This window comes from Lepisma saccharinum, chromosome 20, assembly GCF_977018435.1.
Source record: "Lepisma saccharinum chromosome 20, izLepSacc3.1, whole genome shotgun sequence".
Lineage (NCBI taxonomy): Eukaryota > Metazoa > Arthropoda > Insecta > Zygentoma > Lepismatidae > Lepisma > Lepisma saccharinum.
This window is the reverse complement of record NC_139248.1, coordinates 29,139,051-29,162,746: the sequence shown is the minus strand read 5'-3', so window position 1 is coordinate 29,162,746 and position 23,696 is coordinate 29,139,051. Positions and strand designations below refer to the sequence as shown.

At 38.3% G+C, this 23,696-nt stretch overlaps 1 protein-coding gene across 1 annotated transcript in view; it reads left to right on the top strand.

The window, feature by feature from the left end:
* The window catches only part of LOC146003841 (protein DEK-like), a 47,925-nt gene that overhangs the window by 12,711 nt on the left and 11,518 nt on the right, over positions 1-23,696 (top strand). The window contains exons 2-5 of the mRNA XM_083142290.1: positions 7,022-7,280; positions 8,179-8,348; positions 17,382-17,539; positions 22,952-23,297. Coding sequence (XP_082998416.1) covers positions 7,022-7,280; positions 8,179-8,348; positions 17,382-17,539; positions 22,952-23,297 — 933 coding nt within the window. The remainder of the gene's footprint in view (positions 1-7,021; positions 7,281-8,178; positions 8,349-17,381; positions 17,540-22,951; positions 23,298-23,696) is intronic.

Sequence of the window (23,696 nt, the reverse complement as noted above, 5' to 3'; positions counted from 1 at the left end):
TGAACTTCGACAAAATGTTCACTACAATGTGCGACAAAAAATGCATTCATGGCATTGTTATGGAATTGATTATTGTTGGTTGTCTTCAGACTGCAACATCTGACAAAAATTCCATGCATTAACAGAGCCTTGTACATCCGAGTTTGTCTGGTGTGGTACAACATTTCATTGAACAAACTTTATGGCTCCTTATATGCATGCGATTTTTGTCGAACGTAGCAGTTCGATACTTGTCATTCTGCGACATCCGACAAAAATAACATGCATTGCACTCTCTTGAATCTGATGTTTCTTGGATGTTCCAGTATGACATTTTTTGTCATTTATGACGTTTATCGGATGCAACATCCAACAAAAGTGGAGCCTTAGTCTGCTGCACCACTGCAAATATACTGCTGGAATTGTATTACTCTTCTGGCTCACTTAATGTTATTCAATGTAGAAAAGCGTACAAAGGTTTTGTTTCAATATCCAGGCATAATACTGGTTTTGCACAGGTTAACATTCGTTTACGAATGTAATTCCATGTCAAGAAGAATCCAACAAATCAGGATATATATGTTGAATAAGTCACAAAAAAGTAAAACAGAAATCTTCATTGGTAAACGTCATATAAATTTGACAAGTGCATGATGCTCCATACCTCAAGTTTTCGGCAACACTTACATTGCAATTCACCCTCCCCCCTCCCCTCTGGTTCTGTGTGTTTAAACTAGTGTCCAATGTTATGTTAATCTGCCACTTAGTGAAGTTAATGCCCAATGTTATGAAATAAAATAATAATAATACATAGGTAAATATTTTAATATAATATTTACTCGAATCATTCAATTCTAAAAGCATGTCACTTTCTTCAGTAATTGATGTTTCTCTGCCAAACCTGCTAAATTTTCATTTTTCATCTACTGATTTATCCACGAAGTAAGTTCCAATGAGTAGGAACCTTGATATTTCATAAACGCGACGACAGTGGAAAATGTCAATTGCTCCGAAGTAGTGTTTATGAATGTGCAGTAATGTGTGGAAACATTTGTCACCCTTTCAAAATACCGAAATAATGAGAATTTGGCATAAAATGTGTTGAAATCCAACATTCTTGGCTTTTTTAGGCTTCAGGAAACAAAATGTGCCATATTTGTGTATCTAGAACACACATGTTTTCCAACATTTTATCCGAAAACTATAATGCATGTTGTCCGTGCAATAATTCCGACAGCCACATTCAATCAAATATTTCCCAAACTTTTCTCAACTTCTATCAGAACAATTTGCATCACAGACCAAAGTGGTGGAGTTCACAGAAAAGCTGCATCATCAGTATTTGTCGCACAAGAAGTGTTTTGAATCACCGAGCTAAATGGTGCGATTTTGTGGGAGATCGAGTGAGAAATAATAGAAAATAACTTCCTCAAAAATCGGTTCCAACATATCAAACAGTCACGAAAATATGTACACCACGTGACCTACAATTTAAAACAGTAGTTTAAAAACACCATGAAGGTATAATTTTAGATATACACGTATTTGTCACAAAATGGTCTAAAATGAAAATGTGAAATTTGCGGAAAATAACACCGAATAGTAAAAATAAATAAAAAATAACACCAATTTTATTTAATTTATTTATTTATTTATTTAATAGAAGATTCCAAATACAGCGTTAGCCATTTTACATTGGAACGTTTTTATAGAACATAAGGACAAAAAAATAATAACATAATACATCAAAAATAATAACATAAAAAAAATTACATGTGGTTAAAAGACTTACATATTTTTTGCTAACTTTCTTCTAAAACTGTCCAGATTTTCAAAAATGTATATTTGGCTTCCTAGATTATTATATTCACTGGGCAGTCTATGGAACAGAGAGCGCTGGATGAGACACAATCTCGGCTTCTGAGAGGCAGAAAGTTGAGTGCTTCTTGTTGAACGGGCAGGCACACGAAAGTGAATTTCCTGAAGAAGGCGGTCACTTCTGAGGTTGCCATTCACTATTTTATGTGGAAATATTTGGTCAGCCTGTCTATGTCTTTCTTGTGGAGTTTGGATATTTAACATTTGCAGGAGGATGGACTTTTGCAAGTGTTTTGTGGACGGAATTCGGTGTCGAACAATGGCCAGGAAGAAATTTAGGACGGAATTTAGTCTATCTGAATTTGAGGGGCATGCCATAGACCAGATCGGAGAACAGTATTCAATTTTAGGTGACACAAAAGATTTGTAAAAGGTGCTGAGGGCAGTCAAGTTGTTTATTTCCGTGAAACGATAAAGAAGACCCAGCATACGCATTGAACCCCTTGTGACTGTAGAGATGTGCTCAGAAAAGGAAAGTTTCTCGTCAAATATGACGCCCAGGTCCTTTTGTGCGGCAACTCTTTGAACACAATTATTTCTTATGAAATATTTAGTATTAAATGTGTTTTTCTTTAAGGAGAAGGTCATCATGGTACATTTTTGAGGGTTGAGTTTTAAGTTCCATAATTCACACCACTTTATTAGAGAATCTAAATTCTTTTGCAGAAGTGTCATGTCACTGAAATTGGAGATTTTACTATATATTTTGCAATCGTCAGCGAACAAGAGAAGGTTCTTGCATGACTCTGAAAGATATTCTGGGAGATCATCAAGGTACAGGATGAAGAGAAGAGGTCCAAGAACACTGCCTTGAGGTACACCAGAAGATACAGCTTGATAAGAAGAAGACATTCCGGAAAGAACAACTTTTTGTTATCTGTTTTGGAGGTAGTGCTTGAGCAGAGAGAGAAAGTTTCCATGAATATTGAAACGGTGGGATAATTTATGAAGCAGGAAATTGTGGTTTATAGAGTCAAAAGCTTTCGAAAAATCCAGATATATTACATCCAGTTGAGAATTTTCAGATATAGAGTTGATAGCGTCAGATAATAAAATGCTTAAGTTGGTTAAGCAGGAGCTTCCTGGTAAAAAGCCGTGCTGTGCTGTATTTATATATGGAGAGGTAAATTTGTAGAGTCGGTCCTTTATTATCTTTTCACAGGCGATAGAAAGTGGTGAAAGAAGGGAAATAGGTCTATAAGAAGAAACAGCACACTTGTCTCCAGATGTATATAATGGTACCACGTTAGCATTTTTCCATGAATCTGGAAATGTACCCTCATTGAAGCATCTGTTTAATAAAATAGAGAAGGGAATAGCGAGAGAGGAAGCAGCGTTTTTTAGGAAAATAGAAGGGATTTCATCAGGACCATTGGCGCGATTTTGAGGCATCGAAGATAGGATGTGTTGCACTTCTTCTGGAGACGTGGAGAGAGAAGTTAGAGAGTGACAGCAAACTGGACGGAGGTTGGGAAGGGATGAAGCCGGTGTATTCGAGGTTGTATTTATGGAGAAAAAAGAGTTAAAAAGATTAGCTTTGTCAGGGCCCTCTGCGCATACTGAGTCATGTGTTACTTTCAGAGGTATTCGGGAATTTTGCCTCCTTGAGTTGATTAGTGACCAAAAACGTTTTGGATTTGATTTGATATTGTTTGTGATGGCACCGATGTATTTCCTGTATTTGGTCTTCTGCAATTGTTTAGAGTGACGTCGTAAGTCGGTGAAAGTTTTCCGTGTGTATTCATTAGGAAAATGTTTCCAGAGATCCCAGACCTTTTTTCGGTTTAAAAGGGCAAGCAAGAGCTCAGAGTCGAACCAGGAAGGGTATTTGCTTGATTTCGTTTTTTTGAGTGGCACATAATCCTTTATCACTGCATGAATCACATCAGTAAACACGTCACACGCTTCGTCGACACTTCCACTCTCCAGGATTGTCCAGGGAATGGAATCCAGCGCGGAACGGATGTCACCCCAGGGTGCTTTGCGGCAAACAAGGTATTGGCGTGGAGGGCTGGAAGGTCGTTGACTTTTCAGGTGGTCCGGGAGCCAGAATACAGCGTCCAGCGATTCATGGTCCGAAGGGATGAGATTTCTCGAAGGGGTAATGTGCGCTGAAGGGAGTGATGAGAGAATGTAGTCCAGGTTATTGTCTTTTCGTGTATTGAACATATTGTGCTGTTGAAGTCTGAGGCCATGTATGAAGTGATCCATGAAGTACGTGTCGTTCTTGTCGTTTGTAAGGCCATGCCTGGAGTCTGTCCATGTAATTGACAGATTGAAGTCTCCGAAAAGAATTACGTCGCCCATAGAGGATGCCGACAGCACAGAATCGTAGCAAGCCTCCAGAACTGCTACGGGGCAAGTTTTGTGTGGCCTGTAAAAACAACCGATGAAAAGTTTGTTTTTCTTGCCGAGAAGCACCTCAACCCACAGAATTTCACAGTCGCGATCCAGGTCACTTCGCACCACACTTTTCCATTTGTTATTTATGCAAAGCATCACTCCCCCGCCCCTTGAGCCTCGGTCTTTCCTGTACATAGTGAAATGTTTTGAAAAAGGCAGTTCGGAATCCAGTACATTGTCATTGAGCCACGTTTCGGTTATTGCAATACAGTCCTGCTCCATAAATTCTCCCAATTCCGAAGTGCAGTCAGAAAGTTTGTTCTTTATGCTCTGGGCATTGATAGTATGCACTGAATTTGTTTTCCATTGGCCTGGGGCCTGGATTTAACTTAATGTCTCCACACAGCAGCACAAGGAAAAGAAAGTTCAAGAGCCGGTGAGGCCTGGGCTTACCTTGGCCGCTGTCCGTTGCACGTGTCTCCCTCGGCGAAGCAGAGAAAAGCATCGGGAGGACGCCTGCCGCTGGAACAATAAAACACCTCTCACTGCATTTCCACTCACTTGGGTTAATGTTTTTATCGTCGGCACTGTTCAATAGCAATAGCTTAACACCCGTGCAAAGTACCACAATGAAGAAATAAACTGAGAACACAGAAAATCCAATCTTATGCGGAGCGCGATCCGACTAGCTTTCTACAGGTGGCGGCCATCTTTGGAAGAAAACAAGAATATCGTTAGTAATTAAAAGCATTAGTTACAGTACCATGACTCTAAATTTTGTGTCAAAACCTTGTTCTGCCAGAAATATCTTCAGCTGAACAAATAGATGAGTGGGTACATGCAAGGCCAGGGCTGTACAGGGAGTGGTCCAAATGATGTAAAAGAGCCTGCATATACTCAGCTATATGGAGTTGTGCACATTGGATTGGCCTTCATCGTCTGATCATACTATTGCTCATGATGTCTGGTCTGTACACCTCACACGATTGCTTGTGGCTCTATGCCAGATCCTGAACATGCAAAAATCTGATTACCACATGCACCTCTCAGTCCGTGGGAGACTGTGTGAGAGCTAGAACTGTCCTAAGATGGCTGTGTTTTACTGCACCAGATTACAGCCACATGACCCTTCTTTCTGCCTGCATATGCATGTTGCGCTCCGACAACTATCACCGCATACATTTCAACTTTTTCTGGACACCCCTCGTACATAATCTTTCAGAAGCTGTTATCAACAGCATGTTCCTGTTTTAATATTTGATTAGCTAGATCAGGCACCTTTACAATTCAGTAGATTTCCCTTCCATAAATTGCTTGCGTTAAATTTTCAATACATAGATACCCTTTTCGTCAGTAATAATGGTATATCTGCATGTTTGAGATTGAAAAATTATAAAATTCCTTTTTGCATCAATCACTTCACTCTAATATCATTTAGTCGTAACTTTAAAGATAATTAAATATTTTATTGAAAAACTGGCTGCATAATGAAAAAATCCCGTAATTCCTCCCTAGCTTTAGTAATAATTTTCCAAATTCACTATTTTGCAGTTTGAATGCAAATCATATAGAAATGAGTCAATTTCGTGGAAGCTAATATAGGTACTTAATATACCTGGATCTGTATGATATTCTTATTTCAATTTGCAAAAAAATGAATTTAGTTATAATTGTCAGGGAAAAAGCTAAATTTTGTCCTGGAAAACCTGGAAAAGTTAGGGAATTTCATTTCTGCTTGTCTGTAGCCACCCTGAAAAGCAGTTGTGCTCGATATGCGCTCATCTGATGGATCAAGTAGAAGTCTCTCCCCAACAATATAATAATAGGAATGGAATTATTTTATTGGTTTGTAAATAATCGTGATAGTAAATATTATTATCCTTTTTGACTATTCAAGTTTTATCAAAGCCCTGAACCCCTACAAAAATTTCTGGAGACACCCATGCATGTGCAGAAAGCATGAAAAGATGCAGAAATGCTGAAGCAATTCCAAACAGACAGACATACAGAAAATTAATTCCCTCTTACCCTCCATCAAGTTTGAGGACTAACTAATTATACAGGGTGGCCCAAAAGTAGATATACAGTACCAGTGACTTTATTCATCAACAATTAATGAACAATTTTTAGTCATGCAAGTGTTCGAAATGTCCTCCATCAACATTGCAACATTCCTCATACCTTCCTTGAAGATATCTGAAAAGGATAATGAACTTACAAACAATAATGGCGAGCTGACAGTGGTATATACTGTATACCTACTTTTGGGCCACCCTGTATTGATAATAATTTGTTTACTTATTTTCTTATGCAGGTCATTTCTGTAAGGATTTTCTTGAATCTTTTTGTTTGCATAATACAAAAAATATTTGGATTACAATAATAGCATTATTTTTGTGTTTCACGTATTTTTTGGGGTCAGTTTGGTTTCATGGTATTAATACATTTATGTATTATTCATTAATGGGAGTGAATGCAATACTATTTCAATGGTAAAATAATCATAGAATTCCAGCATTTTAATCCTATGACTTTTATCCTTTTAACCATTTTATATTCCACTTTTGTGATTCTTTGACTACCCTGAGGAAGGATCTGACAACGGGTCCAAATTGACATTTTTTTTTTTTGGAAAGAACCTGTTAAAAGACCTGTTTATTTAATAATTGCAAGATGTGGTTGTGTAAACCTGTGAGAAATTACTTGTACTTGACCAGTGTAAACAAACCTATTATTGTTAGATGTTTGTCCTCTCTTCCTATATTTTCTTTGATTTAAAACTGATAAAACTACATAATGTACAAATGTTGCTTGGTTTCAGGGAGATGACAAAGAATCTGTGAAGGATGAGAAGAAATCAGAATGCAGTGGGGATGAGGATGAAAAGCCTGAGAAGGAGAAGGAAAATGAAAAAGAAAATGACAAAGAATCTCCAAAGAAGACTCCAACTAAAACAAAAGAAACTAAGAAAGAAGTAAAAAAGGATGTGAAAGAGGAGGAAGAAGAAGAAGAAGATGAGGAGGATGTGGATGAAGAAGATGATGATGATGAGGAGGAGGAGGAGGATGGTGATAAGAAAGGTTAGATTTTTAGTTTGTTATATTATTATTCTCCAGTGTTTGCGTATTCTCATGCCATCTCACCTCTCTTAGATGCTTATCAGTAAAGTGTTTATAAAATCTCATCTAGTTTGAATGTTTATAGTGGGGAAAAAATGAAACACTCACTAGTCCTTATTTTGTCAACATTGCTTGCTGCCACTATTATAATTTTCAGAGGTGATGACCGTGATAATTTAATGTAGAATGCTGGAAGAAATGTAATCCGGACTGTGAAATCAGGGTTCTTCTGTATATGGGTTGGTGTTTCATTTTGCTTAATTTCTATTTATTTGAATGCCTTATTCAGGGGTAGAAAAATACAGGCCATTCAGTTGCCATGGTACCTAAAAATATCCACCTGGTGCCTGAAATTTTAAAATTAGTTCTAAAGTTGTTTTTTTCTAATACTTTGAGTTCGCTTACGGAAATAATTTCCATTTAATAAGAAGTAAGGTATTTATTTTTTAATGTTTGGGTTTTCTGTATTATGAGTATCATTAAATGAGACTAATAAGCATGACATTCTAAATTTTTGCCGAATTTTAAAATGTGCTGAGGTATGGTAGAGTTGGCCATGTATGAGAATGTATTATGTTGTTCATGCTGAGCTTTCTTTAGGAAGACCACTCCGTGCAAGAATTAATTACTTTTAATCCAGTTTTGTATTAATTAATAAATTATATCTTTTAACATCATATTTTATAGCTTATAGTTGCAATCACGGCTTTGTATTGTATTGTTAGCTTGTATTTGGGAGAAAAAAAAACCAAACCTCCTGATAAAAAGTGGCTGGCACCTGAATCCACTTACGTACTTCCTTTTCTGTACATGACACACAAAATTCAATTTTTATTGTATTTCTGAATTGTATTTTCAGTTCCACTCTTGGATCAACCTCTTGAAGTATCGGGAACTAGAGAACGCAAGAAAGTGCAACGATTCAGTGAGGAGTTTAAGACTGTACCAAAAGAAAACACAAGCATTGAAATCCCAGAAGGAAAAGGAGTTCAGTTGGGTGAGATTCCTATAATAGAGCATTTTATTCAGGTATGGATTTTAGGCTCTGTTTCTCTATATCTTGCTAGCATGTGCATGTCTTCATTGAGGCTCGGTTGGACCTTTGGCAGGTGCCGGCGAAGCACAATATTCCATGTTCTGGAAAATTACATCTGCTTACAATTCCTTGTAGAAGATTCATGTGAATCTTGTGATGTGTGTTTGCTCGTCTGGATATTTGCGATGGTTTCGAAAATGGCTGTGCAGGCATTGACCAAAGGTCCAGCCTAGCCTTAATGTGATAACTTGCTATTTTTGAATTGTTCACCGTGAGAAATGCAAAACTTGACAAATTCCTCAGAATTTAGATTATCCCGTTTGCTACATAGGACCTGAAGCCTAGGCTGGATGTTGAAAGGAATCGCGATTTCGAGAGTGTCGTTCCTTTCCTAACAATAGTACGAAGAAGTGCGAGGGTCCCTATCCTGGTCTCGCTTATCACACCAAATTCAAAGCCCTTCTTGGTCTAGCTCCGTGTTTCGTCTTCTCAGGCCAGTCCAGGTTAAATGTTTTCGTTGTTAGAGTGTACTTATGCCGAGAGATTTAAATTAGAGAGATTTAAATTAACAAGCCTCCCTAACCACGAAAGCATTCCGCGCTTACGTCAGAAGATGAAATATGGAGCGTGACCAAAATGGTGTTCAAATTTGGTGGGATCAACCATACCCTTTCGGCAAATTGGCTCCCCAGCTACAGCACCTTGTATACCACAGGTTTTACGATCTGGTAGGTAAGGGAAGGGAAGGAGGAGGATGGGGGCAGTGAGGAGGAAATGGTCGTGGTCACTGGCAGACGTGCCTGAAGCATGTTTTGAACCATAATCTCGAGAAAGATTTTCCAACTTGCTTTGAGATCACCAGCCCCTTTGCGCTGTGAAATCACTTGTTTTAGATTTGAAGGTCCCAGGTGTAACTTGGCGAGGACAAGGTGTTGGGGGGGGGGGGGGGGGGTTAATTGCGCCACAACTTTTGAGGCTATTAAAAATTAAAAATTTAGAAGTTAAGGATATTTTTGCTCCTGCGACGTAAGGAACTACGAAAAAAACAACAGTAGTTTCTATAATTTAGCAAACGTAGCAGTTATTTAGTAAAATAGTAGTACAAGATTAAAAATGTAGGCAACAAAAAGGGGGGGGTGTAGAAACCAGAATTCCCCACTTCACCTTACAAACATAATCTTGAAGGTAACCATTTGGCTTTTTAAACATCTTGTAATGAAAGGCTTCCCGGGTTCAATTGCCACCGAGGACATTGTGGAGTGGTTCAAATTCCGCTCTAAACAGAGTAAAAATGTTTTAAGAAAACATTGGAAAAATAATTTTCAGTTATTGCAACTCGGAAGCAAGGAAAAGTAGAGGGAATGAATGTGAAATGTAATTTAAAAAAAAGTAGAGCAGGGACTTTTAAATAGCGTATGAATTGTACACTACAAGACATTACACCATTTACGTATTTTTCGGAAGGTGGAAGTTCTTGTGTATTTATATTGAAGTGAGCAATGTAGACCTGTTTAACCTTTTGCCGCCCAAGCGTCTCGAACGAGATACCCAAATGTAACCCTCACTGTCCCAAGCATCTCGATCGAGACGCTGTATCAAGGTCGTAGTTTTTACGTTATAACTTTTCTATTTTTGGCTAGAATTTCGATTTTATTTTTTATATTGTTCCTAACACATGTATTTAACAAATTGTTTTTTGCATATTTTTTTTGTCTTCATGAAAATGGAGGGGAAAAGGCGGGAAAAGGTACTTCTCTTTTGCTGCTCTTTTCAACGTCAAATTTTTGCCGACAAAGGAAGACGGCTTTATTGTTCTAAAGCAATGCTTTTCACTCCCTCCTGCTATCTGCGTTCGAAGGAAGCTTGTTTATAAGTATCCGATGTCAAAATGAAAGTTTTCCGTGAGGGCGGAAGCAGGGGGAGGGGGAAAACTGGTTGTTGAATCTGCGTTGTGAGAATGGGAATTCGAAGCGTGCTGAAGGAAACCTTTGTTTTGTGAGCACAATGTTGAACAGAGGTCACCCAGCATTGTCTAAAAATAGAATGTCAAGCAGCTGCAAGAATCGGCGTTCATTTTGCAGTGCGTTCTAGCTTTTCGTCCGTGAAAGTTGTGCGTAGGTGTATGTCGTTTTGTGCCCAAGTGCGAGGATATTTTTTGACTGAAGTGACATACTTCCAAGGACTTTTTTGTCATCTACGTGTTTGTGACAAGTGTGCTAGCGATAATTTCTATGTGCATTTTGAACTTTTCATATCCTTTTTTTCGGGGGTGGGGAGAAACCCCCTTTTTTAAAAAAAATCAGGGGATTTCCCCCCTTTCCCCCTCCATATGTGCGCCAAATGTGCATAAATTATACACTGCTCAAAAGAATTAGGGGATAATGTGAGTTTAGACTTTGCATGGACAGCCTGACGATAGATAGGTATGAGACCCAAGAGTGCCAGTCAATGGGAGGCTAACACTTGCCAAACAGGCAAGGCAAAGGCCACTTGTGGAACATGAAGGCAAAATTTGTGGTCAACAGCAACATGTTACATGGGACTCACCAACGATGGACTCTTGAGAGAGCAATGCCGCCGCATGGAGATGGACCTCTAATATGGTGTGTGGTGTCCAGCAACCGCTAAAACAGTTGTGCATCGCTGTGCCATAGAGAAAAGCAGGTTATCCAACAGGTCTTGGGGGATTCTGTGCCACTCCTCGATGAGGACCTGTTTAAGCTCCTGATGAGTCTGGGGAGGTGTTTGCAGACTTGCAATATGTCGCCCTAGTGTGTCCCACGCATGCTCAATAGGATTCAGGTCAGGTGAGCAGGCTGGCCAGTCCATCCGCTCGATACCTTCCTTGTCAAGCATGGTGTCCACCAGCTGTGCCCAATAAGGTCGAGCGTTATCGTCCGTAAAAAGGAATGTGTCCCCTACCGCTGCAGTGTAAGGTACAACTATGGGTCGCAAGATCTCATCACGGTATCGCACTGCTGTCAGCGATCCATTCCGGACACTGTAGAGGTCTGTACAACCACAGATACTGATGCCGGCCCACACGAGAACTCCACCACCACCAAACGCATGTTGTTCTTGCACAAATTGTGGATTGTTGCGTGTTCCTCTTTCTCGCCACACAAACAGTCATCGATTATCGGGTTACGTGCTGAACCGAGACTTGTCGCTGAACAAAACCGATCGCCATTGTTCATGGTTACACGCACGATGTTCTTCAGCCCACTCTCTGCAGGCTCTCCGGTGACGTTCAGTGAGGGGCATGCACACCATCGGTCGACGGGCATACAGGCCTACCTGATGAAGGCGATTCCGTATTGTCTGCGTCGATACGTGTCTTCCCATAACCACAGTGAACTCACATTGCAGTTCGGTAGCATTCATTCGGAGGTTCCGACGGGCTAGTAATGGCAAATACCGGTCATCTTGTGGGGTTGTTGATGTTGACCGACCCTGCCCACGTCGTCTTCGTACCGTTCTGGTATCCTGGAAATGCCTCCACAGTCTACAGATGAGACTTTGCGACACTCCACACGCTGCTGCCACAACTTGCTGTGTTTGACCAGCTTCCAGTCGTCCAATTGCTCTCCAAGCAGTGGACTCGTGTAATTCACGTTGCGGAGGCATCACGTAATCACCCTACAGCAGCACTTCCTTGTTCCAAGTGAACAGGATGACACAGAGAGGGCAGTACTTCTGCCCATTCTGCTCTACACTCAGGTCATGTGTTGTGGAATGTCGGTAGCCCCCTGGTGCATATTCTTTTCAACCGACTTTTGTGATTACATAACACTATGATACGTACGTTGACCCAGAAAGTAACAATTTGTGCATGTTAGTGGCGAATTCTTTCAATATCGTATTATCCCCTAATTCTTTTGAGCAGTGTATATCGTCTGAATCTGTGATTCATTCTGCGTACAACGGTATATCGTTCATATCTCCAGGGCAAATAGTCTCTGAGCTAAAGTCATTTCAAGGTACCGCTGCATTTTGAAGCTTGAATCAGTGGCGTGCCGACAATTCCTTTTGGGGGTATAACTCAAGTTACATTGGTCATATGATAATAATGCAAATATTTTTGTGTTCCTTACATGTTAGCGATCATTTCCATGTGCATGTCAACACTGTCATGTACTTTTTGCTTGAGGGGAGGGTGGAGGAACAACATTTTTTTCCCCGAAATTTTGGAATTTTGAGAGTTAGCCCCCCCCCCCCCCTGCCACATATACGCTGAATTTGCAAAAATTTCATATAGTCTGAATCTCTGGTTCATTCCACGTACAACGGTATATCACTCATCTCTCTAGGGCAATTAGCCTCCGATCTACACTCATTTAATTGAAACTGTGCATTTTGCTCAAAATCGGCTCAGGACAGAGAGGCTTACATGTGAAAAAGACCTTGGGCAGCAAAAGGTTAAGGATAGGAAAACATAAAATGGCTCCAGGCTCATCCAGCCCCAAATCAAATGTTGCCCTGGGGGGTGGGGTGGGGGGAGGGGGACAAAGGCAGCCAGAGTGCTGATCACATCACCTCCAAAATGGCTGAGATTGAGAATGTGTTGGGCATACCCTCACATCCCCTAAATGTGGCACAGTGCTATTTGCACGGGAAACTTTACCATTTTTACCTTTACGCCCACGTGATGTCATACATCGCCGTAGTGGAACAGTGAAAACAGTCAGCTGTCAGGAACTCTCTCCTTCCTTCCCTCCTCCCAAAAAAAGTTTGGGTCTTGCAATCTACAAATGTGCTGACTAGAAGGGAAATATTCCGAAGTTCGCCGACTATTTCTTTTTTCGGGATGGGAATAATTTTCAACAGTACCAATGGTTGCTTACTTCATTACGAACATTACCAACAGGATTTCGCCAGCTTTCCGATTGTGATATGCTGCGAAGTCAGAAGTTTGAATATCAGTTAACAGGGCCAGAATGGGACTGCCAAGAGGTGGCAGTATTTCTCAACAGTCCCTCCCCCCAAAAAAATGTTTGCAATGGCCTTGTATTACAGTAAAGGATAAATTGGGATACACATTTTCCTTTAATTAAAAGTTGATATATGTATAAGGAATGCAAGAGAGTATTATTACCAACATTGTTAACAAAGAAAAAGTGTGAAATTATTTCACTAAAGTAAAGTACAGCCAATTTAAAATGAAACAATAACATTTAAATATATTTTCAAATTCTTAAAACTATCAGGAAGAATAAAGTAAAATTTCATCACAATTGTTTTTCCTTTTGCGCCTGAAGGCACTGTACAGTACAAATTCACAACGTGCATAATTACATAAAAATTATTTTCTGGTATCATTTTTTGCTCTAATAAATCATTCACAACCAGAGATTGGGATGTTTTAAAACGGGTGGAATCATCCTTGTCTGATCCCCCCCCCCCCCCTTTCAAATTCCACCAGGAATTAAAATTGATATATGTAGACCTATATTTGTTCACAATTTCCATTAAATCCCTAATGAGTGCAGAAGGAGGCCCAAGATCTTCATATATTTTGGAATTATCTATTTTTAAAATTATCAAAAATCCTCAAAAATTAAGAAATAATAATTATAAATATTCCAGTAAGAAACAGGAACTTCATGTGTGCTGTTCTGAAATGTCCATGCCCCCACATTGTTAATCTTGTGCCCCCAAAGAAAAATGTTCCTGTGCCTCTTCTGCTTGTTGGAAGTGCTTGTGCAGTTGTTTACATTAAAGTAAGGCGTGAAATCTTCTATATTAATCTAAAAAAGAAGCTACAAGAACAATTGCCCATACAAAGTGGATTTTATGTTCTGTGTGACAGCATTGTGCTCGACCCTCACTTATTATTGGCCAGCGAGAGCCACTGAAAATGTGAAACAATGACCTGATGCCAGAGATTGAGTAAGGGGGCAGTTGCATGTTAACACGTCACGTTAATACGTCAGTTTAAATTGCTGGTTTTTACACTAAATGTTGTTTTGAATTCATGATGTGCTAAGAAATTTAGAATAATTTTCCTGCTCCATAGAAATTTTTGCTGGGATGAACGCAGGACTAGAATGTGTGTGTTTGTGTGTGCGTGTGTGTGCATGTGTGTGCGTGCATGTGCGTGCGTGCACACTCGTTGATTGTCTTCGAACTAAAAATAGAACTTTTTATACAATGAAAGTAATATTTTATTATTTCATTTGAGTTTCAATAAATTAATATAAATCGGTATGAATGTTTGAAGCCTTCTCACCTGAAAAGATTTTGCGAGCTCTGGACTTTCGAAGTATTTATAATTATATGAAGTAAAAAAATTAATGTCAAAATAGGAATCTCTGTCCCTTCTTTTCTACATTTTATTCAATTTGATTACTGTGTATATTTATTCCCATTATTGTGCTTAAAGTAGATGTGTAGAAACAACAGCGAAGAGTTTTAATCACAATAATGGAACGACATAACTTGCCTTCTTCCTTCGGATCAGACTCATAAACTGGCGTAATTTGTGTGACTATAATAATCTTGACGATTCATTGCTTCGACTTTCAAAACTGTCTTGTCTTGGGTTTTGAAAGGAGCCACTGAAGTAATGCAGTTCCCTGATTTCATAACTGTCTCTGCCGGAACAACACAAACCCAGATGGCAAAAAAAGATAAGCGGTTGAAACCTCCGCCTTCTACTCTGCGAGAGTCACATGGCCTCAGATGCGAGAACCGCACGAGGAGGGTTGTGTGTTGAAAAACGACAGCAGTGATACAAGAGGAAATCCTCGAACTTTCAGAACTCATGGGAACCAAATACTTGTATTTTTTGTCATAAAATTATGTGATTTGTGTTGAAACTATTGGGTAAACGTTTGGAACAAGTTCTCCCCTGTGCTTAGCACCATGCCACGAAGGCGTATAGGGGGTGTGGAGGTAACACCACACGCTTGGAACTATCTATATAAATTCACAACACTAAGATCCACAATATTGAACCTAAATGTTATAATATTTTAAAACTCTTCAAACGCCCCATTTAAAGCTGCTTTTCACTTCCCATTAATGCTGGTTTACTACTTTTTGTACGCCAAACTAGAACCCCAAATTGATTTTGTGCACATTACATCAGTTCGTGTATCCTTCTCGAAAAGCTTTGCAGAGTATCACCGAAATTGGAGGCATATGTTAGGAGATTTTTCAATAGAAGGAGAAGCAGTTTTCAGCTGTTGATAGAAATATCCAGCCGAGGCTTAACCCTGTCACAGTATGGTGTAGTTAGGGTTTTATAACTTAGTGAAAAACTGCAAACTTTGTTTAAACAGGCATCGGATTTGTGTGTTTGCAGTGCCTTTGGTTTTGCTCCAGTTCCCGTGACTAATACAGTGATTTCACATTTTTCGTCATTATACAGGGGTCAGTCAAAAAGTGTGTTGTGCTGGAATGAATCGAATAGTATATGAATATTGGAGGACAGTTCTTGTATTTACATAAAAGTACACCAACAACTCTACTCTTCTATTTAATATCCAAGTCTGTTGAAATGTTTGTCATAGGGTAAGAAGAGTTTCTCTACCTTCTTCGAAGAGTTCCCGTTCAATTTTCAATAATCACTCTTGTGTCGCAGTTTTAAGTTCCTCCTCAGAATGATATCTTCTTCACAAGCTCTTCTTTCATAGGTCAAAACACATGAAAATCACAAGGCATGAGGTCTGGACTATGAATCAGTTCATTAACGTACATTCAACATTGTCCCTCATCCTAGCAGTTGAGGACTTTCCTTGTCGTCCTCAATATCAATGCACTCATTCTCAAACAATGCACATAATTTTGGGATCACCTTGCTGAAAATCGCTTTATCTCTTTATACTTCCAAGCAGTTGGTGATGAATGTCAGCAGGGTTGCACCTTCTTACCCACAGAAATGAGTCAGTGCCAGTTGGGGCACCACTGATAACTGGGAACCTGTGAGCAGTGTTGCCAACCACATTCATCAAAATATCTCTTTCCAACAAAATGTTATGAGCAAGTGCACCCTTTTTTTGACTTTCCCTCGTACACCCAATCTTTATGGTCATAATGTAGCAAAATGTTATAAAATTTTGGTTGATATTACATTTACCTGCATTTTAAGTTTTTCCAACTTGATGTACCAAAACCTAAAGAGCGAGGTTCTGCTGTGTCTTTTGCATGACAAACTCTGAACCACATGACTAATTTCAGATAGTGTTAGTGTAGACTTATCAGTTATTTACATTTGTATGTTTGGGAGTGGGGAGGAAAATTTCCAGTGGAGGGAAAGAAGTGGAGTCTGTGATCATATATGCATGTTTCATTCATGTTTGAATCCAGAATGCATTTGCACGAGTTTCTCTTCACATGTGAATTGTTTCTTAACAAATGCAGGTTTTTAAATATCCACAAGCAGGGAATTATTGTTTTATTATACTAGAAGAACTTTGTAGAGGGGGAAATAGGTGTACCATGAATATTTCAAAGTGTGTTTGATTCCATGGAATGTCGTAGTGTTGTCGTTTTCAGTTTGTGAATTTATTTTGTAAATGGTTGTAATGAAATATTTTGTGACATGGTGTTTTTAGAAGAAAATTATAAGTTTGTGAATGTTAATGCTTCTTTGAGACTGAAAGTTGCCTCTCCAGGAATATGATATTGCTGAGTTGTGGCCTTCTGCATAGTCTACATAGTGATTTTATATAAATGAAATGCAATAAAATTTGTTTGTAGCATGATCACTAAATGGTAATTATAATGTTGTTACATGTGTGTTGTAATATAATTAAGCCTTGCTTCCATATTAAAAACACTAAGTTGCTGACCAAGGCAGTTTATTAAGATAAAAAACACTTAACAGGTAACGTTTCAACCCTGTATGAGGGTCTTCCTCAGACAAAAAAAAAGTTTAGTTCTTTGTCTGAGAAAGACCTTGATGCAGGGTTGAAACGTTACCCGTTAAATGTTTTTTATCTTAATAAACTGCCTTGGTTAGCAACTTAGTGTTTTTACATGTGTGTGTAGGAAAAATATCTTATGTATTATGTATATTTCAGAAAATGAAACCTGATCAGTTGAAGCCATTGCACAGACTTTTATTTAACCAAAAAAGAGGAAAAGCCACCGTCCTGAAGAAGTTTATTCGGAAATTTAATGGTTTTGACTTCAAGAAAGGATCTGAGCAGTACGACAAGAAGAGATCATCCATTCAAAAGTAAGAATTTTCATAAGAACTAACAATGTGAGAGAACGTATTTTGCTCACTTGATCATTTAGTTTTGATGATGAACACCGGTGAACTTTGGTGGCAGCAGTTCCATGTCTTCTGCTTTATCCATCCATCAACTCTCTTGATGATGAATCTGATAAAGAGGTAAAAAACAACTGAATTAATGTGCTGTAGTTTATCAAGTGAGCAAAGTATGACTTTGCTAGTGTGTTGTGATACTTTCTTAAATCAAAGTTGAATTGCAAATGTGTTTGTTAATGTTTTTTTTCAAGAATAAGAATACAAGGGGGTGCTGATAAGTCCTTAGCTTTCCTAAGGAAAAAAAGACAAAGTTAAAGTTTTATGAAGGATTTATTCAACATACTCTCCCTTCAATTCGATGCATTTGTTGCTGCAGCCCTGCATTTTGTTCAGGCCATCTACAAAAAATTCTTTAGGTTGGGTGTCAAACCATGCATTTACAGCTACAATTGCATCAGAAATGTTGGTGAATTTTTGTCCCTTGAAGTGTTTGTTTAAATTTGGGAATAGGTGGTAGTCCGATGGGGCCAGGTCAGGTGAAAGGATGGGTGATCCAAGGTTTCAAACCCTAAGGTAGCCAATTTTTGCATTGCAACATTGCTCTTGTGAGGGGATGCATTGTCGTGAAGGTAGACAACTTTCCACAGCGTTTTTCTTCAGCTCTGAGTGAAGCCTGTCCAGGAATGAAGCATAGTAAGCCCTGGTAATGTGTGACCTTGTTGTAGATAATTAACAAAGATTGCCCCATCCCTATCCCAAAAAACATGGCAAGAACCTTTGCACTTGATTTTTGAACATGACATTTTTTTTTGGTCTCTGTGAACCTCTGTGACGCCATTCTTTTGATTGGTCTTTTGTCTCTGGATCATACAAATAGATCCATGTTTCATCCTCCGTGACCAAACGTTCCACAGAATTATTGCCGTCCTGCTCAAAACGTCTTGAAGCAAGCACCCTTGCATGCTTTTGGTCAGCATGCAAACATTTCAGCATCCACTTGGCAGACAGTTTTCTCATGTGAAGATGACGCATTCACAGGATATACCTAGGTCCTCTGCTATCTTTTTAGCAGAAATTGGTCGATCTGCGAGAGTCATTTTATGCACCTGTTCAATTGTTTCGGGCTCAATCACTATGGAGGGTCTCCCACGGTGGGGTTTATTTTCAGTGACAAAATGTCCTGTCCTAAATGTGACATTCCAGTTCTTAACAGTAACATAGCATGGGGCTTGGTCCCCCATTGTTTGTAGCATCTCATCATATATGGTTTTTGCAGACTTTCCCTGGAGAAAGAGGAACTTGATCACTGCTCTGCTCTCAACATCACTGAACTTGACTGACTGCCCCACTATCTCAACTAATCACCTGAAAAAGAAATAGTTCCATTAGTACCCCTGATTTGATTTTTGGTAACAAACATATAGAAATATGTAGCTTTCAAACAAGAAAAGAATTCTAAAAATAGGAAAATGGGAAAGGGGCAAAGCAAAGGACTTGTCATCACCCCCTCGTATATAAATTTGGCAGGCATATGTCTATTCTATACAATTTATGCATTTTTCATGAGTACGGGCCTTGATTTTCTGGTGTTTTTTTTGTTCTTTCCAGTGTTATTATCCACAAAACTTTCCACTTTTATTTTAGCACACATTTCTGCCAGATATACCTAAAATTATACCTCGACTGTCCTTTTAAACCAGTATTTTAGTCACATGCACTTTGCCTGTTTGCAACAGTGTTATTTTTAAGGAAGTTGTTTTGCATTATTTCTTGCATGGCAAATAATTATGTTATGGCTTCCATGTGACCACTCAATCTCTGCCAAAACTACACCACTTTGCGTTGTAACACATATTTCCCCTACTACAAGTACAGATGTTAAAATATCTATAATGTAATCACAAAGTACAGTTTTCTCGCACAATATATTGGTGGAAAATCAATGGAAACTTTAAATTTTGCATAACTTCCAGGATAATTAATACTCCATAAAAGTGTCATTTAACATTTTTGCTGCCTCCACAAAGGAATAAAATGCCAGACAGGTATCGGCCGATATCCGTAAATGATATCTCGCTGATACTTTCAGGTACCACTATCAGGGGTATTAGCCAATACTGATATATTGGGATCAGAATCGTCTCAGCCCTACTTCCTATTTATTTCATGTCACTTTTGTTGGTTAATCTTAATGATGACCAATGAATGTTGAACCGATGAAATGGGTAATAGGACAAACACAATTATACACCCATGCCTGAGCCAGAGTTCAAACCGTTGTACTGTGTTATGCTGACCACTATGTCCATCTTGAAGCCTGGTTCAAGTTGTTTTTTCTCCGGGTTGTAAACATAGTGTACTGCGAAGCTGGAATCTTGGGTTTGAATTCCGGCCTGGACATGGATCTTCTTTTGTGAGTGTCCCTTCATCGATATCTTCCTCATCTTCGCGCAATTTTCCAGAAGGGGCATAAAGAGGAAAGTAAAATAAACCAAATCAGTGAGATATACGTAAAAAGTAGAAAAGCAACATTGTACAGCATCCTCCAAAATAGCTTTTCTTGTATGTACGTATTGCTTGCATTCTAGAATTATTTCTCTTGTAGTCTACGGTTATTACAAGCATAAAAAACAGTTTTTCATTGTGACGTTTCAGGAGAACACACGCTCCCTTCATCATACATTTATTTTTAGTTTGACTAAAGAAAGAGTTATAACAATGGTTAAGAATTTTTTAATTAAAATAGAGAATCCATTATACAATGGACGTTGTCAATGTTACATTGTTGTAATATAGCAACATAACTGAAAATACAAGCAGTCTGTTTTATTTTTATTTCAGATAAAAATTTTGATCACATTACTTTTATGAAAAAAAATATTATGAATCCAAAATATCATCAGGCAATTCAAAATCATCATTGCTTTCACAGAGTTTCTTGATGTTTTCTGTTACATTAAATTTTAAAGATGGTGGCTTATTCCACTTGTGAAAAAGAAAACTCCATAGTGGGTCTATGTTACCATTTTCATTATTTAATTTATTCCAGTGTTCTTCTGCAATGAACAAAGCTTCCCAGACATTCATATCTATGTTCCCCATTACTCTTTTTATAACCCTTCTCTTTTTAATTAAATGTTTCTCTTCGATGATGTGGGCTGACAAACCTGTTCTTGGGTTTAGATTTATAATGTCCAAATCGTGTTCTTGCCATTTTATTGCCATTTTCCTTGCTGTTTGTCCTACATAATCCTTTGGACATGAACAACTTATATTATATATTCCTGTGGTTTCCACATGTGGTAGAGATTTTCTCATTTTGAATTCATTAAATGTCCATTCCAAACTTCTTGGTGATCTAAAAACAATTTTGAAATTAAATCTTCTAAATAATTTTGCAATTTTATGTAAGAATCCCTTGTGGAGTGCAATGTTTTGAAATTAAATCTTCTAAAAAAAAAATTCAATTTTATGTGAGAATCCCTTGTGGAATGGAATTTTTAGAAGATTTAATTTCAAAATTGTTTTTAGGTCACCAAGAAGTTTGGAATGTACATTTAGTGAATGTATCAAATGTGAAAAAGCACAGCGCACACATCACATGGACAAGCAGAGAAAAAAACAGAATTTGTGCTGCCATCAAGGGGGAAAGTTATGAACTGAAATGTCAAACTTTGCAGCAAAACAATCAATGAACGACATAGAAACACGAACAAGTTTCCACAAGCACTCAAAAACTAAGAATGTTTGTTTACGTTATTTGCGATTTGTGCACAATATGGGAAAATGTAGATGTAAGTTCTCCGTGCCGAAAGAGTCCCCCCCCCCCCCCCTTCCCTGCAGCGACCTTGAAGGGAAGTGCGACCAAAAAAAAAATCGTCTATATATAGATGCAACTGCAAAATCTTTCATCGTAAATTATGCAAAAAAACTAACTGAAAAGAGTTTCTGCAAAATGAAGCTAAGGAAAACAATATATATATAGGAAAACCTCGTTAATACAAAGTTCAAGGGACCGAAAAAAACTGTCAGCTTCAAATTAAACGACTTCAAGTTATCCAAACTTTTCAAGATGACACCTGTTTTCCAGGTGTAAATAAAGTAGAGTATAAATTACCCCCACAATGGATGTTTTATACTTGGTAGTAGCTCGGAAAATAATCTTTGTATGTACTATATAATAATATTGTAAGTTTTAAAGAAAGTAAAAAATGTTACACAAAATGAGGACACGGACCTTACGCGGACACAAAGATTTCAAGGAGACGGAAACACCATTTATCCTGCCTAGTTATACAACGGGTTATGCACAGGACACATGTTGTGGGAAGGAAAATAGAACATGACATAGTTTTCACCAAAAAAGTATTTTAAGAAACTGTATTTTCTTTCAATTGTGCAAAGTCATTGCTCTTCCACGAAATTTTTACAATTTTAGTTCATAAGAAACCCGTTTGCATGGAGACCCCTCCAGACTATTAGAAAGTTGTTCTGGAACATTCTAGCAGTTGGCTTTCCCTTGTCAACTGTACTTTCACCTAAAAGTCTAAACATATTTACTTCCATGTAGCATGTGGTTGGACTCTTTATCTCACGCTCTTTTTCCTTCATTATTCTTCCTTCTTCTCTCCTGTTTCTCTCTTGTCCTTTCCACTCTTTCTAACACCTTCTTCCATTCTTTGTTTAACTTCAGTCCCCCATTCCGATTCATTGTCTTCTTCTCCTTTCATCTCTATTTCCTTGGCCTCCTTCCATTTTCTCACTACTATTATCTTCTCCTATCCTATCTGCTTAGCCTCATCCCACTCTGTGTCATGTCCTGTTTCTCTCGTGTGTTTAAATATTGCATTTCTCTCTCTCTTAAGCCGTACATCATCCCTATGTTGTTTCAACCTGTCTTTCAGCCTCTTTTTCGTTTCTCCTATGTACACCCCAGTTACAAGTTGATTTGAGGCTGGGTGAGCCCCAGAGCCACGTTATGCCGAGACTAGGCTGGTAAAATTCCAACCTCAGAACACTCACCCCAGGAATCAAACCTGGGTCTCCCGGATGGCAGTCACCTTTCCTACTAGACCACAGTGGCTCTAATTCCATATTGCAAAGTATATTTTTCAGGAACTGAGAAAGCACCAACAATGGATTTTTTTATTACCAATAGCCCACATAATAGCACGAAAATTGGTGTCTATAAAAATGAGTCCGCAATACAAGAACCGTTAATTTTCAAACACCATTTATATATAGACACTGCAAAAAAGGCCCAATTTTAGAGTGTCTGTATATAGCTCCACTGCAGGGAATGGGTTAAGATAGCAAATGTGTAAAAGTGTAATTGTCTCAAGCTTTCTGTTTACGATATTTATATTGTAATTGCAGGGTGGAGCTGAAAACTCTGAAAGAAGTTTGCACGGTGCTGGCTCTAGAGAAACGTGGAACAAAAGAAGAAATCATTGACAGAATATTGGAATTCCTCCTGGATCCACAAGACTCTGGTAAGATAGTTCCCACAGCAAAGAAGGGCAAAGGAAGAAAAAGTGGAGAGAAAAGAAAATCACTCTCAAGGAAGAGTAAAACCAAACGCAGAAGTGCAAGAAGTAAATCATCGGATTCAGAAGATGAAGATGGTGATGATGATGAAGATGAGGAACAAGTGGAAGAACCAGAAGAGAATGGGGGTGAGGAAAGCGATGGTGCAGATGAAAGCATGGAAAGCGAAGATGAGGTAATAAGATAGTACAACAACATTTCTATTTATATATGTTCGTCTTTTAATTTCAGTACTGTATATTTTGGCGCATACTGTATTTGATTACCACTAAAAGGGGCTCTTTGCTCGATAACAAAAAGTTTCGTGCACGTTATACATGCATAAATATGATAAATCATTTTTAAGCGTAAGATGTTAAATTTCCGGTTTATTTTTAATTTTTGAAGCACAAAATATGTTTAAATTTGCAAATATAGACAAAATTCGCATTATTGTAAGATTTTGAATGCATGAAAATTGTGTTGAGAACATGTTACTACACATATGTAAACAATTCTTTGCCTCAATTAACATTTTTCAGTGTTACCACTTTTGTGAAAAATCAAAATCTCTACTTATAGATTTTGTATATAA